The 18596-nt window shown below is 35.6% G+C and overlaps 1 protein-coding gene across 1 annotated transcript; it reads left to right on the top strand.

Annotated features, from left to right (window-relative positions):
• Positions 1 to 2181: 2181 nt before the first annotated feature.
• LOC114730903 (nucleolin 2) lies at positions 2182 to 18188 on the top strand. Its single transcript, XM_028918009.1, has 22 exons — positions 2182 to 2429; positions 2545 to 2593; positions 2894 to 3087; positions 3239 to 3337; positions 3424 to 3558; positions 3645 to 3761; positions 3848 to 3973; positions 5763 to 5816; positions 5913 to 5969; positions 6058 to 6149; positions 6222 to 6339; positions 6722 to 6810; positions 6945 to 6990; positions 10060 to 10151; positions 10242 to 10359; positions 16075 to 16163; positions 16260 to 16308; positions 16698 to 16841; positions 16935 to 17051; positions 17529 to 17617; positions 17703 to 17790; positions 18066 to 18188. The coding sequence occupies exons 1-22, from the start codon at positions 2397 to 2399 to the stop codon at positions 18186 to 18188; spliced, it is 2118 nt and encodes a 705-aa protein (XP_028773842.1). The 5' UTR covers positions 2182 to 2396.
• The last annotated feature ends 408 nt before the right edge of the window (positions 18189 to 18596 follow it).

The following is an 18596-nucleotide window of genomic DNA, read 5'->3' as shown; positions in this document are numbered from 1 at the left end:
TGGTGATAGGGAAGGTGCTCCACCACTTTGCTTCTTTTGTTGTCAAGCTTTTCTTTCTCATACAGGAGCTTTATGAAAAAGATGAAGGAAATTAATTATGCCTTTGTTTTTTGCCTCTTCATTAGGAAGGGCAATAGTGTCTACTCATATTCTCATTAATGCAATCAAGTCCCTTTGGGACTTTCATGCAATTATCAAGTTTAAAGAGACTTTTTTTACAATATTTTATCTTTTGTAAGACCTCAATGTCATTTTCTCTTGAATCTTTCATACTCGTTAACTATTTTTTTCCCCCTTTCGGGAAAGATCACAAAATTTAAAATCATGCATGTAGTACTAAAGCTATTAAATACTTATTTAATGTAATAATTAGGTAACTAATTTAAAAATATTTAAAAAGATTTAAATTAGTTATTTTAAAAAATGGGTAAATTTAAACTAATATTATTAATAATATATATTAAAATTACTTATTTGTTTGAATCTTTACTATTAATAGAGGTATTTTGAAAAAAAAAAAATCGAACCTACAACTAACTATTATATTAAGCATCCAATGCATAAGTTTTATCAAATTCTAATCATAAAAGGAGCTAACATGAAAAATGTTAATTTTTTTTGCCAACCATAAAAAATGTTAATAAAAAAAAAGTCAAAAAGGTTTCTAGAGTGCCGGTATGGCCGTATCTTTAGTTTTGAAATCCGGATGGCATAAAAAATTAATACAAAAAGATATATTTAAATATTAATTATAGAAATAAAATTGATAAATACTTTATTAAGTCCTTATTATAACCTTTAAATAACTAATTTAGGAATAACTAATAATTAGTTAAAAGCAATAAATAACTTTAAAATATATTTTTGTTTCTAAATATACTCTTAGAATAAATAGAAAATAAAATGAAAAAGAATGTATAGAAAAATATGTTAAGAAAAAAATAATTAAAGATAATATTAAAAAAAAATTAAATACTAAGACAAATCTAAATTGAAACTTATAAAATGAGTCACACTCTTTCTTAAATTTAAAACTTATAAATACAAGATGAAAGAGTTATGCCACGTTTGATATGATGGAATTAGGAGGTATGGAAATGGAATTGATTTCCATCAAGATGTTTGTTTGGTATGATGGAATTGGAAAATTTTCCAATTCCATTTCCACCAAAAGTGATGGAATTGGCCTCCACCCTCACACCCCAAGATTTGTAATTCCATCTCCCTACTTTTGTTTTTACCCTCCTTAACCAGATGCAAGCGAAAGTTGAAGGCCTTCAAGCTTATCGCCAGCGACTACCCACCTTTGCTCCAACGACCTTCAAGCTCATCACCGGCGACTATCGACCTTTGTTCTGACAGCCTGAAGGCGATAGCAACGGCTACCTTTTAGAAGTCTTTATCTTTTGACCCAAACTCTGTTCACCTAATCTTCAAAGTAAGCTCTGATTTTATAGTTTCAAATCTGACAAAATGGACAAAATCATTGAAAAATTAACCTTTGAAAACATGGGTCGTCAGTTCTAAAGAAATCGTTTGTTCTGAAACTTGATCAATTTTTGTATCTGTGAAGAAAAATGATTTTTACTTCTTTGGTTGAAGTTCCATCAATTTTTGCATGTTAGAAGAACCATGATTTTTGCTTCTACATGTGCGTTTCTTTTTCCTGGTGATAATCGATGCTTGTGGATTGATTATTTACGCCACATTGTTGATGATGTTGGGCAAAGACTCCTTGATGTTAGATTCGAGTGGCGGAGGAGCTGCTTTTTCTTTTTGAATTCTTGAGGGTGTTTTAGTATTTACACATTTTAATATATATTTTAATTAAAATTTAAATTAGATTTCCATACTTATAGCAAACATATTTTCAAACCTCATATCCATCTCCATTTCCATTTCTATACCCATCTTCATCTCCATTTCAGTTTCCATCAAAATCAATTCCATGATACCAAACGGACCCTTATTATGAATTACTTATTAAATGACTTATATTTTGTATCAAGCTATTTTCTAGCTTGCAAAAAACCCCATCTGGCTGGGGTATATAATTTTTTTAACTAACTTTAACTAGTTTTCTTTTTATTAACACTGAAACTTTTTTTGAAGTCCCCCGGTCCCAGCGCCCTGCGCCTTTGTTGTCTACCTGGTGGAGCATTTTCTATGCACTCTTTTTTATGTATCCTGCGGTGATAACCAGGTGGAGTCTACCTGGCGTCCGATGATCAAGAATTTGTTTTGTTTTGTTAGGTCTTTTTCTTTTTGGTTTTTAGCCAGGCAAACTTGGAGCATGAGCGGCTCTGGCAGTCAGTGATCGAAATTCCCACGGGCCAAAAACCCTTAAACCCCTGTATTTCATTACTCTTCTCGTCTCTGCGGTATCTGCCTCCAGCATGGGCGAGTCTGGCAAGAAATCAGATCTCGGTGTATGAAATTTGGCGAACTGGTTCATTTTTCCCCATTGGATGACTTGTTTGCAGAAATGTCAATTATGGTTTAGGATGAGAAACTTGTCTGCTAATTGTTTTCAATGACTTATAGTTTGACGCTGCTGTTGCTGGAGTCTCACCATCGAAGTCTGCCATGATTGGTATGGAGAATTCGTCTACTCTTGTGCTTCGATGCTCTTTTCGTCAATTTTGTATTTCGACATTATTTCTTGGGAAATTTTTTTCTTTTCAACTGTGTGTATTGTTCTCCTTTCGTTTCCATGACCGTAGTGAGCCCACACCGTTGCTGCTATGGTGTATTTAATTGATAAATCCAACTTTGGTGTGAGATCCTGACACGATAGGATTATAATTTTCTCAAGTCTCAATGATTCAATTGTTTTGAAGATTTGATTTGAAATGGTGTAAGTTTAGCTTATTTTAATTTTTTCTTTTGATAGAAACTTTCGTGTGGTTGTTTCCGTACTTTGATATTGATATAGGAAAGAGAGAAAGTGAAGATGAACCTGAGAAGCAAGTGACTGCAAAGAAGCAGAAGAGAGACTGGGATGCTGAAAATCAAAAGAAGGAAAGTAGTTCAGATGACTCCTTTTTAGATTCTGCAAACTCAGATGAAGATTCTGCTTTGAATGATGTGAGTGAGCAAGTTGCTTATGAGTTATGACACTATAAATAGTGACTGTTTTCAAAATAGCAAGGAGATATTCTTATGTTGATTGGATTCCCTTGAATGCCGCCTTTCAAACTTCTGATACTTTCTGGGCATTGTTTTTTATGCTCCGTAGTCCAACGTAGCCCCTGCTGAAGGTAAGAGTGGGCCCAGTGCTGTACGGAAGAAAGGCGAATCAAGATCAGATACCGGGAGTAGCTCAGTTGATAAAGATGTAAATAATGAGATCCTCTGGGCTACTCATTTTTAATTTTTTCAAATATTTTATCCTAATGATGATATTTGGCTGATGGTTTTTAGGATATAAAAATAGAAGCAACCATAGTGCGTGAGAAATTGCCTAATGCTGGTGAGAAAGAGCCTGCTAAGAAAGTTGATTCAAGCAAACCCTCAGGCTTAGATTCTGACAGCAAAACTAATGAGGATATGGACAATGTAAATTCAGGGTTACTGAATTCTGTTTAATAGTTGGATGTTTTGACTGCAATTTAGTATTTACGAATTAGTGGTTAAAATCCCAGGTAACCACATCATCGAAGAAGTCGCTTGCTACTTCTGCTGCAGGTAATAATAAATCCACTCATAAGTTTGTGTCAAGCAATGACTCATCCCTGGATAGTGGCTTAGATGAGGATGATGTAAGTCTTATATTGGGCTTTTCTCTGATCGTTCTTGTCCAATTGATTGACTTGTTGTATAATCTTTGCTCTTACTGTCTTGTCAGGTTCAGAAGACTCGCTTAACGTCATCATCTAAGAAGCTGCTTGCTTCTGCAGTTGTTCAAAGGGAGGGAATTGGGAAAAATGAGAACCCCTGCTATGGATCAAGAGAAGGATTTGATGAGTGCAATGTAAATTCGGGCTTTGTTGAGAAATTTATCTAAATGGAATTCCTTTGTTTTGGAGTTAATTATTATGTAGAGTCTTGGGCCTGTTGTTATCTAAGTTGTGAATTTATTATTGTTTAGGATTCCTGTAGTTATTGAAGAATCAGCTGATGAAATTGCACCTCAGTGATAATCTTATTTGTGGAATTAGGTTTACATAAATAACCTATGTAGAAGACCACAGATCTGCCTTATTTTACGGAAAATACAGGGAAGATAAAGACATATCTATAAAACAGGAAAACAGGTGAGAGGTACATGTCAGCGCTTAAACTATTCAATCACTGATGAGGGAAATTATATCCAACAAAAGAATAAGATAAATAAATATTCCAGTGTCTAAACTACTCAAAATAATGGTTGAAATATCCTAACTCTCAACACTCCCCCTCAAGTTTTGCATTCTAGATATCGATCCCGCCCAACTTGGATTGCAATTTTTCAAACGTTGTATTGTGTAGGAGTATGAATGAGTTAATAACACCTGTATCAGTATTCTCTTTAATGAAGTTGATGAATACCCCAAGAAAATATCTTTATTGGATTCTGGGTCATCATTGTTATGTTTAAAGTTGTTTATTGGTTAAGCTCATCATGGTTTAATGAGCTATTTAGTGACTGGTCCTTGTTTGAATACAGCTTTTCATATTTCTGGTCCAAGTATGAGGCAAGTTGTCTTAAGTTTAGGCTTTTGGCTCCCTATTCAAATATAATAAGAAGTGTTATGATCATCATTCTGCCACAAGTAAATTTTATGAGCATTTTAACATGATAGAAATCCAAGAATTGTGTTAATGGGTGCCCTTGTGAGAAACCCTAGAGGAAAACTAGTTGAGAGATGGTCAAGAAAACTATTAAGGAGTAAAAAATCAAAGTCATATCAGAGTTGTGTCATTGTGATTAGACAACATGGTCAAGGAGAGCAGTTGAAAGAATTTGAGGAGGCCTCTCATGAAAAGTAGGTCAAGAATCTGGGAATTTGTTGTTTGTCAACCAAGGATGTCATTAGAGGAAGTACTAGCTGTGATAGATTTGTTGTAGTTGAGTAGAAGCGTTTGACCCTTTAGTGATGGTACACTGTCTTGTGTACAATTATGTATTCATTTCTGAAGATGTTAGAGTTTAATAGGTCTTTGATTCTCGTTCGTTGAAAGCTGAATTGTTTTAAAAGAGGGGCTGCTACAACATGACAAATGTGTGTACAAGTCTTCCCACGTGTCATATTTCTGTTCTAATCCTGAGTTCTACAGGGTAATTAGCCGTGAGTCATAGTAACCATTTTGGTGCTCCTGCCTTCTTGTAGTTGTCGCTGGATGCTTGTGTATTTAGGATACAAAACCTAAGGTCCTTCGTTTATTGTATTGTACATGCTTTCTTGTCTCAATAAGAATCAATTTTTTAAGCAGAAACTAAATAAATGTCTTTACAGGGATGAAAGAGTAGACATGCTCCGGGGGGGGGGGAAGAGTTCCATTGGTTTATTTGTAAATTACAATGTAGAAAGTGGTACATGTCATTTAATTCATGCTGTACTGCTGTTGTTCATCTTCCCAATAATTTAATAAAAGCTGAACTAATGTCACTTTTTCATGACTTAGTTCTAGATTGTAAAGGTTTTGATATTGGGTAGTCAGTCTTGATGGTTCAAATGTTTTGCTTTTGACAGGGATGAAACTTTGAGAATTGGTAATAATGCTAGCTAATTCGCTATATGTTGAGGCCATGCAGTGACTGTGGCTTTTGTTAATTACAGGTTTCAGAAGGAAACGAAGAGATCGAGGAGAAACCTTGTACAACTCAGAAAGATGTATGTGTATCATTGTATTTGTCTGTGTCTGCTAAAAGCTAAATTTATTTAACTTCATGATCACTTGTAGATATAATGGATGCTGGTATGGATCAGGTGAAAGATGAAGAAATGGTTGATGTTACCTCAATGGGAGCAACTAGAAAGGGAGTTGTAATTGACAGATCTCTTTTCTTATTTCCCTTTGTATATCAAAATGATCAACCAGTGATATGATATGTCATTCCCTCAAATTTTGCAGCCTAAAACAGCGTTGACTTTAGAAAAACAAAATGCCACATCGAAAAAGATATTTGTTGGGAACTTATCATTAGAGATGAAAAGGGCCAATTTGTATGTATAATTTCCTGTGCAAATGCTTCACATATTTTCTGTATTTCTTTCTCTGATTCCAACATTGTTCAGGGAAAATCTATTTAAGGGTTGTGGAGAAATTGTTGATGTCTCGTTTGGTTTATATCGTGACGGGACTTTTAGAGGCTTTGCTCATGTTGAGTTTGCCACTGAAGAAGCTGCACAGAATGTAAGCATTTTTCATGTTGGCATTTGTCATATTGCTTGATGTCAAAGACAAACTTTGAAAGGATTCCGACATCTAAAAACAATAAGAAAAATGAATGTTACATAAATTTGTGGCAATCCTAGCTAAATAGCTTAAGCTATTTTGGTGAAATGGACAAGCCTATACAAAGATTAATAGTAAATGATAACGGTTTAAGTTGGTATCTCTTTCTTGCTGTATGCTGTAAGTTTTCACTTATAATCTTGCCTAAGCTGTCATACCTTTTAGACTGGTCTGTTCTTATTTTTGTTGAGTCCTTGTATTAGTGTGCAAAGATGACAAGCTTCTTCTATTTGTTTGTATCCAAACCTTATTGAGTTAAAGAACCTTTACATAATGTTAGGCCCTTATGTTGAATGGGAGTGAGCTGTTAAGACGTTTTGTCAGAATTGAGATAGCCCGTGAAAAGTTTGCATATACCCCTAATAGCAGGTATTTATGATTTGACTGCTTTTTTTTTTTTCCATGTCTAAATTTTTTATATCTTGCTTGCACATCTTACCTTTTCACTTTACTTTTTAATTTTTAATAGTATTTTTGGTATAAATTTTTAATTGTATGAACAGGAACAACACATTGAAGGGTTTTCAAGCATTCTCTGGAGATGGTGAGGTAATTTTATCTCTTGCAAATATGGTTGTTGCTTTTCCATGCGTGTCTAGTTCTCAATGGCATGTTGTAATTTTTGTATAGGCTTGTCCATTCCAGCTAAATATCAGCACCTCATCTATGTTCCTGGTTCCTCTATTGATGAGAGGAAAAAATAATGCAAAAAAAAGTTACTAAGACAGAGGATATAAATCCTCTACAAGAAAACGCTAATAGGAAATAAAACATTTCAGTCTCTAACTTAGAGGAGCCTGGCAATCACTTTGAAGACTCACAAGGGACATCTCCCGAAAGAAAGGCCTCATTACTTGCAAAGCTGCGGTGTGACTATTAATCAACGCATTATGTATTGCTTCCAAGCTATTGCTTCATGGATGAACCAATTATATTGAGTGCAGTCTGCATATAGTGGCATGGTATAGTCATTATTGAAGATGGGTGGATGTATCAACTATTGAATGAGATTGATCTTAAGACCTAAGTACTTGCAAAGCTGCGATGTGACAATTAATCACATCATGTACTGCTTCCAACCTAGTGCTCCATGGATGAACTGATTATATTGGGATTGATTGTCATTTTGTTCTTTATAAGATCCAAGGAAAGTTTACCTCTACATGATATGTGAGGACCAATGATCAATTCAAGTATATTTTTGCCAAAGCTTTGAGTGAACTTCAAGTGGATAAAAAAGATGCAAAAAGTCTTGTGGAGATTAGTTGACGAAATAATTTCAGCCCTAATGTTGATACTCTTTTTACTGAAGCTTCTGGTCTTTTAAACAAGGTCTCAGAACTGGGAAGCCATTTTTAGCTATGAACCATGTGAGGCAAATAGAGTTGTGGACGCTCTTGCTAGATAAGGTGCTCTTTATGATCATTTTTGGTCTAATGAGACTGCTTCCATTTTCATGGGTGACTCTGTGCTTTCTTATGCTTGGGATCCATTCCCTCTTGTAATTGGGCTTAGCACATTCTGTTTTTTTCCAAGAAAAATTTAGTGGATTATGTTTATAACAAGTTGGACACGACTAATATTTATGCTCCAGTTTGAGGGGCAGTGTTCTGTACATATCTAATTTGTATGTTAGAATAGTCTATAACTAATAGCCATATTTATTGGCTTAATTGTAGTAGTGGTTTGTAATTAGTAGTATTAACTCCCAGGAGCCTCGTTTTAGAAAAGAAAAGAAAGGTAAAAACAAAACCAGGAGCCTCAACCTTGTATATAAATTGACAAAATGTTTCAAATAAGTTTAAGGCATTTTCTTCAGTCTTTGTTCATTAATCACAACTAACAAGATTGGCTTCTGTGTCGTTGATGAGTTCTTTTTCCTTCATTTCTACTCACTTTGCATTCATTAGAGCACAATTATTGGTGGCAAGTTCTAAAAACGAGAACAGACACTTCATTTGAAGTGTTACGGAACTTGAGCAGTCTGAGTGGTCACTGTGGCGCATCACCACAGAAACACAGCTTGAAAGGGATCTCCCTTGAACATTGGAAAACAGTATTGCACTTTCCAGGATCATCCAGCATCGTGACTGATCTGCAGAACTGTAGTATTTGGGAACATCAAGGACAGACCTGATGCAGTCTTTTGTTTGAGAATTTTTCTTGTAACCTTAAGGTTATTGACTCAAATGAGATGATCAAATGGAGGGGCAGGGAACGTAGACTCATGTGGAGCATGCTTTGCTCTGCCTCATAAAGGCTCTGCTGGTGAAGAGCTGTGATTCCGTGATGGCTTAATCATTATTACAGAGGACTTTGTCCTTGATTATTTGCAAGATTAAAAAGTCCACCGCTATTGCTGTTGCCCTTCACATTTATTTAGACCTCTCAATCAATCCTTGCAGCTGTCATTTTTGGGATGAGTCTCCAATATACTGTCGAAGTCAAATACAAGAGAAGAAGGTTGAAAGGTCTACATCTCAAGGAGGGTTTTTCACCCCATGGCTGAGGGTATACTGTTGTTAGTGGGAGGGGATTGGTTTAATCCAGAATCATCTATTGGCATGTTGCAGCAGGGTGTTGGTCTGGGGTATTTTGGTCACTATACAACAGGTATATGGTTTCTTATCAGCTGCTGCAGATTGGCAATGGGCCCAAGGGTTGCTGGTTGGAACTTTCTTACTTTTTAGGAGGAATTATTGTTAAGCAAGATCAGTAGTTAGTACAATTTCTTAGCGATTCTTTTCTATCAGAAAGGATTCTGGTTAAAGGAATTAGATGACTTGTACTTGCCTATAAATAAGGGGTGAACTGATGTGATTATGGTATTGAATGATATTATGAGTAAATTGTACTCTGTGCCATGTTTGTGATAAGTTCTCACCAGGATCTACACCCATCAAATAGTGACGCAAGATGCAACAGGCTATAACTATTTTCTTCTTTACGATGCCATAACTAGGTTTGTGTTTTTTGAAGGTTAATAAATAAGTATTTTTCCTTTTTTAAAATTCCAAACCCACTTCAATATTTTGTACGGATCAATAATGGTGGTTAAATTGTTCATGACGATTTTGAGATGGATTTCCACCTCTTAGCATAATTCTAGCGATTACAAGATATAACTTCCCTAAAAACAATTGGAGGTTCATTAATGTATAATATCTGACTGGCTAAATTGCATTTGGCAAGATTCCTTTTGGAAGTGTCAGTGGATATTGATATATTGGCAGATGTTATTCCTTCTTACCTTGGCAACACAGACATAAAATAGACAGGGCATAAATTCTAAGATAATTGCACTGTTCAAAAATTATGATGAAAAATGTGAATTAAACTTTTTTAATAGCGAAATGAATAAATATGTTTGGTTTTGTGATGATTATGGTAGCCATGCATAGAATAATTAGGGGTGTTTTTAGCCATCAATAATTCATATAGCAGAAAATGGTCACATATAGTTGTGGGGTACTCATGTAATCTGTGTCCCCATAAATTTAATAGAAACTAAACTAACCTCGCTTCATTATATTGAGGGCTGCAATAATTACTGCTTGCGTTTCATGAATGAAAATGTTGACTCATTGATATGATATTTCATTCCGTGAACTTTTGCAGCCTACAATGTCAGCTACTTCAAAAGAACAAAATGCCACATCAAAGATGCTATTTGTTGGAAACTTGTCATATAGCGTGGAAAGGGCGGATTTGTATGTATTATTTCTCTATCAAATGCTTCACATATTTTTTGCGCATGCACACGTAGAGATATATATAGTCTGATCCTGACTCTTGTTCAGGGAAAATTTATTTAAAGATTGTGGAGAAATTGTTGATATTCGATTTGCTACAGACCGTGAAGGGAGGTTTAAAGGCTTCGCACACGTTTTGTTTGCCACAGAGGCAGCAGCACAAATTGTAAGCATTTGTGATGGAAAATGGAAGATCTATCCTAGGATTAGGAAAATCTAATATTAAATTTATGTTATCTTTTTTTAAAAGTTGGGATATTGATTTATTTTGAATTAGGATATATATTCTTTTAAATAAATTTAGTTGGAATTGGATTTATCCTATTATCTTATCCTATCTTATCTTATTTAATATTTGGTTTATTTTAAATTTGTGGAAAATCCTGAGATTAACTTCCAGGAATCAAGAAACTTTAATAGATTTTATTTCATTATATTTGATTCTTTCATACCTTGATTCTTTACCGTTAGGGCTTTTATTAGTTTTCCTTCTATAATTCTCTGACTCAGCGTATATATACTTCTGTACAATATGCTTTATGAATAAGAATATAGAATTTTCTAAATCTGCCTCCCTACTCTCATGGTATCAGAGTACGAGGGGGGAGATTACTTTGTTTAGTAATTGCCGACCTGACACACGATGCCTAAAGACATACCCACTGGGTCGACTTAGTTGAACATGGAGACTGAGCACTCGAACCCATCGAATTCTAGGATACCAACAACGACACTAAATTTTGAAGGGAACGCCGTTCTGATCGTTCTAGAGAAGGTGATTGGCGACAATTATGGGGAATGGGCACAATTACTTCAACTCACAGTCGAAGAAAGAGGCAAAATCGGCTACCTCACTAGCGACTCACTAACTTTCGCCAACTCACAACTCGCATGACTCTGGGAAACCAAAAATTTGATGGTGGCATGTTGGCTCATAAATGCAATGATTTTCACTATCAAATGCAACTTCATGTTCCTCCTTATGGCTAAGGAAATCTGGGACGCTGTCAACGAAGCCTACTCAGACGGAGAAAATGTTTTACAAGTCTTTGAAATTAAGACTAAATTGTGGTAGATGAAACAAGGTACGGGAAATCTCAATGAGTATTACTTAAACATGTTTGCATTGTGGTAGGAGCTAGACCTTTAGAGTGAAGAGTCTTGGAAATGCCTAGAGGATACTGCACAGTATAAGAAGAAGGTGGAGAAGGAACACTTGTTTGAATTCCTCGTTGGAGTTAATGATGATCTTGATGCTGTAAGGGGATGTATTCTCAGCCAAATCCCTCTTCCTACTGTCCGAGAAGCCTTTGCTGAAGTAAGGAGGGAAGACTCACTAAGAAAGGTTATGCTTAAACCCCTCTCAGATTCTCCACTGAACCCTGGATCTTCCTCTGCTCTTTTCTCTCATGGCACTAATCAAAAGAGTTAGAAAACTAAACCTGTGTTTGAGCATTGTATGAAGACAGGCCATACTAAAGATACTTGCTAGGATATTCATGGGAAACAAGCAGGCTGGAAGCCCAGAAGAAGGAAAGGAAGAGGCTATGTCACCGAAAAAAATGATGATAGACCTTTAACGTCCCAAAGCATACCCAGCGAGCAAATCTCAAAGCTGATAGAGATTCTCTCTAACCTTCAACCCACGGGACAAGCAACACCCAGTCAATCTCAACCTACTGCTACTATGGTCTATAGAGGTAACTTTATGTACGCTTTGAATGTTATCCAAAGCCTGTGCTCTGGTAGGTGCTGGATAGTTGACTCTAGTGCTTCTGACCATATGACTGATAATCGTGCTTCATTTAATGATTATACTCCTTGTGATGAGCCCCTTAAAGTTAAGAGAGCTAACGCCTCTATGTCCCTAGTAGTGGGTATAGGAAATATTAAAATTTCAGACCAGATTACACTCTGCTATTTTACATGTCCTAAATCTGAAATGCAACTTGCTCTCAATTCATAAACTCACTAAAACCAAGAAGTGTCATGCTGATTTTTATGATTCTTATTGCCTATTTCAGGACCTATCAACAAGGAAGACGATTGGTTATGCTAAGGAATTTGATGGTCTATGCTATTGTGATAAAGCTTCTATGCATCCCAATACTAGTACTAAAGTTTCCCTTTCTAGTGATAGTGGCCTACTTTTGCTGCATAAACGCCTTAGGCACCCAAATTTTCAATATCTGGTTTAAATGTTTCCTTCAAATTTTTCAAATAAAGACATTTCTAAAATTTACTACAAAGTTTGTGAAGTTGCAAAGCACCAACGTACTACTTATCATGGGAATATTTATCGACCATCTACTCCTTTTTCAACCATTCACAGTGATTTGTGGGGACCTAGCCGTATTCCTGATCGAACTCATCACAAATGGTTTATAACCTTCATTGATGATCACTCTAGAGTGTGTTGGACGAACTTGTTAAAAGAAAAAACCGAGGTCTATTATGTTTTTATAAATTTCTTTCAAATGATCAAAAACCAATTTCAAACTTCTATAAAAATCCTTCATACAGATAATGGTTCAGAATATATTAACAAAACTCTTGGTACCTTTTTACAACGAAATGGCATTATTCATAAACATTCCTACCCCTATACTACTCAACAAAACGGCATTGTTGAAAGAAAAAACCTCCACATTTTGGAAGTAGCACGCACCCTCCTCCTCAGACACGACGTACCACAATTCTACTAGGGCGATGCCGTCCTCACTGCCACTTTTCTCATCAATAGAATGCCTAGTAGACCCTTGTCCTTTCAAACACCTCTTGAAGTATTACAAAAAAAGCACTATGTTCCCTATCTTCAAAACAACCTTCCTTTAAAAGTTTTTGGTTACACTATTTATGTTCATCTGCATAACCAATGAAAATTGGATCCATGAGTAGTCAAATGTATCTTCATAGGCTACTCGAGCTCTGTAAGGGATACAAATGCTATGACACTAAAAGAAAACAATTATTTATCACCAGTGATGTTACTTTCCATGAGTTTGAACCTTTTTACTAGACCACAATTCAAGGGGAGAATGTGAGGGAATTGCAGTCTCCAAAAAGGGAGAACAATAGCACCCAACCTTACTTAGAATAAGAATCTCCTCTCTCTTTTGAAACCTTTCAAAATGAGAAACAGACCCAAAACGAGGGGGACAGACAACCTCAAAACAAAACCAAGGTCAATAAAGACTTTAACAAATTTTGTAGTGGACGAAATAAAACTAACAAGTCTTCAAGTTTTGAGCATCACCAGGAATTTGAGATGTTGGCAGATCTTGTCCCCAAGGCATTTGATGAGTCTGCTGCAAATGATGCAGATTATGAAGAAAGTACAGGAGTAGATCTGGACCTTCTAATTGCCTTGAGGAAGAAGCCAAGAAGCTGCACGAAACACCCAATTGAAAGCTATATTTCCTACAAGGCTTTATCACCTCAATATGGAGCATTTGTTAGTAGCCTAGACAACACTGAAACACCAGCAAATATTGAAGAAGAAGAAGGATGAATCCAAGAGGAAAGATGAAGAATAAGAAGAAGAAGACGAAAGTGAAGGGGACGATATTGATAAAGGCGGTACTAAAGGCTTGTGGTGAAACCCATCTATCTCTACCACATAAGGCCTAACATTGCGTTTGTAGTCAGTGTAGTAAGCCAACACTCAACATGCCCCAAAAGAGAAACATCTCAAGGCAGTCTATAAAATCCTAAAATATTTGAAAGGCACTCTAGGCAAAGGTATATTGTATGAAAAATCCAATAAGCATTCACCAAAAAAACAAAAAAAAATCCAATAAGCAAAGTGTTGAGACATTCACAGATGTTGACCATGCAGGTCTCATGGGGATAGGAGATCCACGATAGGATATTGTGCCTATATTTGGGGAACTCTAGTAACCTAGAGAAGGAAGAAACAAAATGTGGTATCACGAAGCAGTGTAGAATCAGAGTATCGAGTTATAGCGCAAGTGACATGTGAAATAATCTGGATAGAAAGAATCTTAGAAGAACAGAAGATTCAAATAGAGTTCCCCATGAAATTGTACACTGAGAGCATGGCTGCTATAAATCTATCCCACAATCCGGTTCAACATGACAGAACCAAACATGTAGAGGTGGACAGACACTTCATTAGAGAAAAGATTGATAACGGACTGGTTACCCTTATTCATGTGCCCACATGGAGACAAATAGCTGATATCTTTACAAAAAGATTCCACAAAGAGAAATTTGAAGAGTTTGTGGGCAAGTTGGACGTGATTAATATTTATTATCCAACTTGAGGAAGAGTGTGGAAAATCCCGAGATTAACTCCTAGGAATCAGGAAAATTTAATAGACTTTATTTCATTATATTTGATTCTTTGATATCTTGATTCTTTACTGTTAGGGCCTTCATTAGTTTTCCTTTTATGCTTCTCTAACTCAGTGTATGTATACCTCTGTACGATATGCTTTATGAATAAGAATATAGAATTCTCCAAATTTGCCTCCCTACTCTCAAAATTTGAATGAAATTTAATCCTATTGTTTAGGATTGTGGTAGTTTAACTAGGATTATGAACAAGGATATATAACAACAAGCCTTAAAGTTACTTGGTAGTGTCAGCTACGTGGATCGCAAAACACTATTATGCTCTATCAAGAATCAAATCTTCGTATATGTTGTTAACCAAAAAGTCTCATTGAACAGCTTCATTGAGTGTTTATTTCTATATTCCTCTGCTCCCTTTTTAGAGAACTCTATAATATTTAATCTATCCTTCTCATTAACATCTCTAATGATCTTCTTTGTATATGTCTGAATCATCTCAAAATAAATTTTTTACCCTTATTTCTTTAATAGAAGCCACACCAACACTTCCTCATATATGTTCATTATGAATCTTACCTTTTCATCTATGATCACACATCCATCTTAGCATTCTCATCGCTGTTGCCCTAATTTTTTGCTCTTAGCCCTTTAAAGCCCAACATGCGCTACCATGAAGCATTGTTGGTCTTATAGCAGTTTGATAAAACTTCTCTTTATGCTTATTAGGTATTTTTCAATTACAAATAACTTTGGTAGCCTTTTTCCATTTGAACCACTCAACTTGTATTCTATGTCTAATATCTAGATCAACTTCACTATCTTTTTGTATAATTAATCTGAAATATAACTTTGCCACTTGTGGAATGATTTGATTCCTCATTTTAACTTCAAAATCACTTCTAACTTGCCTCTTGTCAAATTTGTAGTACATATATTCTGTCTTACTTCTATTTAGGTGAAAACCTTTCGACTCCATAATTCAAGTATAGAGTTAATCTTTTCTTTTGACTCAGTCATAAGAACTATATCATTATGAAAAAGCATACACTTAGAGATTTCTTCTTGTATAAGCTTAGTTAAAACATCTAAAATTAGGTTAAACAAGGTCTCAAAGAAGATTCTTGATAGAGGCCAATCCTTATAGGAAAGCTCTTTCTTATACCTCTTTGATGAATTGAATAAATTTGAGATTTCAGTTACTCTCTCTCCCCTGAGTTGTCCTTTTCTTCCTCCTTCCTTTTCTCCTCCTTTCCCATGCTGCTTTACATCAATATCTCCCATTACCACTTGTCATGGATGATAGCTTTAGTAGTGTCTATCATATTTAGCTCTTTATCTATACATAATTCCTTTCAAATATTAATGACAAAGGGTATAAGTTGATATTTCTGTCCTGATTTTTGCATAGCAGGTTTTCATTTATAATGTTGGCTGTGCAGCTATGCTTTAGTTTGGTCTTTCGTTATTTTCGCTGAGAACTCATAAAGTGCGAAGATGGCATGCTTCATTAATTTGTTTGTACCTAAAGTACATTATGCTGAAGAATTTCATCATGTAATATCAGGCCCTTATGTTGAACGGGAAAGAACTGTTGAGACGTTCTCTCAGGCTTGATCTAGCTCATGAAAGGGGTGTATATTCCCACAGTAGCAAGTATTTGTGAAACGCCCTTTTGATTGCCTTAATTTTTCCCCATTTCTACCTTGTATCCATGATTTCCTTATTCTGTTGGTTTGTTAATGATTGTAGCAACAGGAATGAATCATCCCAGGAGGATAAATCGTTAGGAGGGAATGAGGTAATTTTATCTTATTCAGTTGCCTGTTTTCTGATGGGATATTATTCATGCATATAAAAATTAATCAATGTTATTAGCTTATTTGTGATTCATAAACCGCTAGATGGGTGGTAGCATCTAGTTCAATTGGTTTATGTTGTTTTTCTTCCTACTACTTTAGTTCAATTCGTGCATAGAAACTAAACTAACCTTGCTTCTTAGGACCTATAGGTTGAAAATCTTTTAGGCGTTGGATGGTCAGTTTTGGTGGCTTAAATGTTTTGCCGCATGTACAAGGAGGAAATTTTTGACATAAATGTTTATTTCTTTATCTTATGATGAGGGCATGAAATAATTGTGACTTGTCTTTCAGTCAGTGATCTCATGCTTGATTCTATGAAATGTTACAGGCTAAAATGCCAGCTGCTCCAAAAGAACAAAATGCCACATCAAAGACAGTATTTGTTGGAAACCTGTCGTATAGCGTGGAAAGGGCTGATTTGTACGTACTATTTGATATGCAAGTTCTCGGTAGTTATTTCATACGGTGTCATGTAATTTTTATAGCTAACCCTACCTATGGGGTTAAGGCCTGCTATTGTATGTTTGTATGTTTATTGTTTACTTATGATTTCACCATTGTTCAGGGAAAATTGTTTAAAGATTGTGGAGAAATTATTGATATCCGTTTAGCTACAGATCGTGAAGGGAGGTTTAAAGGATTCGGACATATTGAGTTTGCCACTTATGAAGCGGCACAAACTGTAAGCTCTTACCTCATAATGTCTAGTTCGCTCATCATTCAGAACCCTTTAAAAATCATATGATGGGGGTTTAGATTGTTATTATTATTAGGGAGAATTGCTATAAAGTTCCCAAGAAGAAATATAATTACTAAAAAATCTCGTTGACAACAAAGCAGCTTGCAATAACTAGTTGAACATAACTAACATTTATGTTCCAACCTCATTGATATCATATTCCATCATAGAGTCTATTCTATGGAAATGTTTGTCATAGGATTTAATATCATTACAAGTCTGTCTTCTTTGAGCAAGGGTTGACCATTACGAATATAGAGGGTACAAGTCGGTACTTCTCTCCTTTGTGCTTCTGAGCTGCTATACCTCTAAGCTTGTTCTGTCCCTACTTCTGCTGAGGTTTATTAATGTTCAAAGATGGTGTGCTTCATTGATTTGTAGACCATTTTGAGCTGAAGAATTTTTATCATGTAATGCTAGGCCCTTAAGTTGAATGGAAGCGAACTGTTGAGACAATATATAAGGCTTGATTTGGCTCATGAAAAGATTGTGCATTCTTTCAATAGCGGGTATTCACCAATACCTTCCTATCTTAATATTTCATCTCATTCTCTGCCTTACATCCACATCTTCACTTCTCTGTTTACTTGTTAGCATTCATGGGAACACGGAAAACTCTGGAAGTGTTGAGTCTCAAACAGTGTTTGTAAGGGGTTTTGATACATCTTTAAGAGAAGATGAGGTAATTCTATCTCAACCATATTTCTTGCTTTATTTCTTGTGGATAAGAATGATTCCAATTGAAGGGGACCTTTTGGTTAACAACCTATCTAAGGATTTGGTTGTTCAGAGAGCATAATAGCATCGTGCGATCCTTGTAATCGACCCCACTTAGTGTGATAAGGCTTGATGTTGTTATTTTTCTTGTGGACAATATTGCATGCACGTCTCATTATTTAAGGCATAATTTGTATTGTTATTTCTTAGTTGCTAATGACTCCAATTCTGTTCTTTCAGATAAGGACCAGTCTGGGAGAGCATTTCAGTTCTTGTGGACTAATTTCGAGGATATCAATTGCAAGAGATTATGACACTGGTTCTACTAAGGGGCATGTTTCTTTCATTGTTCATTGTTTATAATGGCCAATGTCTTAGTTAACTCGATAATATGTAGTAATAAACTCTGAAAATTTTTAACAAGCCTCTATAGTTTTATCTCATATAAGTGGGTGCTGTTATTTTTTGCATATGCCTTTCAGTCTTGCTGTCTTGACATTGCATAAAGGGAACAAAAACAATTTGGTATCAATCTAAGAATGTTGCGGATGTTAAAAATGGAGTAAAAATAATGTTTGGTAAAAAAAATTGTGTGGGACCCATAGCTAGTGGGCCCTTGTCTAATAGGCAAGGCTGATCCATGTGGATTGTTTAAGGTCTGTGGGAGATAGAGGGGTTTGTTTGCTGTATGTGCTTGGGGAGAAGAGTTTCGTGGAGGTTAGGCAATACGTGAGTTGAATGTTGGAGATTCCCTAGGCTCTTGAACTCGAA

This window comes from Neltuma alba, unplaced genomic scaffold (assembly GCF_004799145.2).
Source record: "Neltuma alba isolate B1F8T4 unplaced genomic scaffold, ASM479914v2 tig00012780_pilon, whole genome shotgun sequence".
NCBI lineage: Eukaryota > Viridiplantae > Streptophyta > Magnoliopsida > Fabales > Fabaceae > Neltuma > Neltuma alba.
This window is presented reverse-complemented; position numbering and strand designations above follow the sequence as displayed.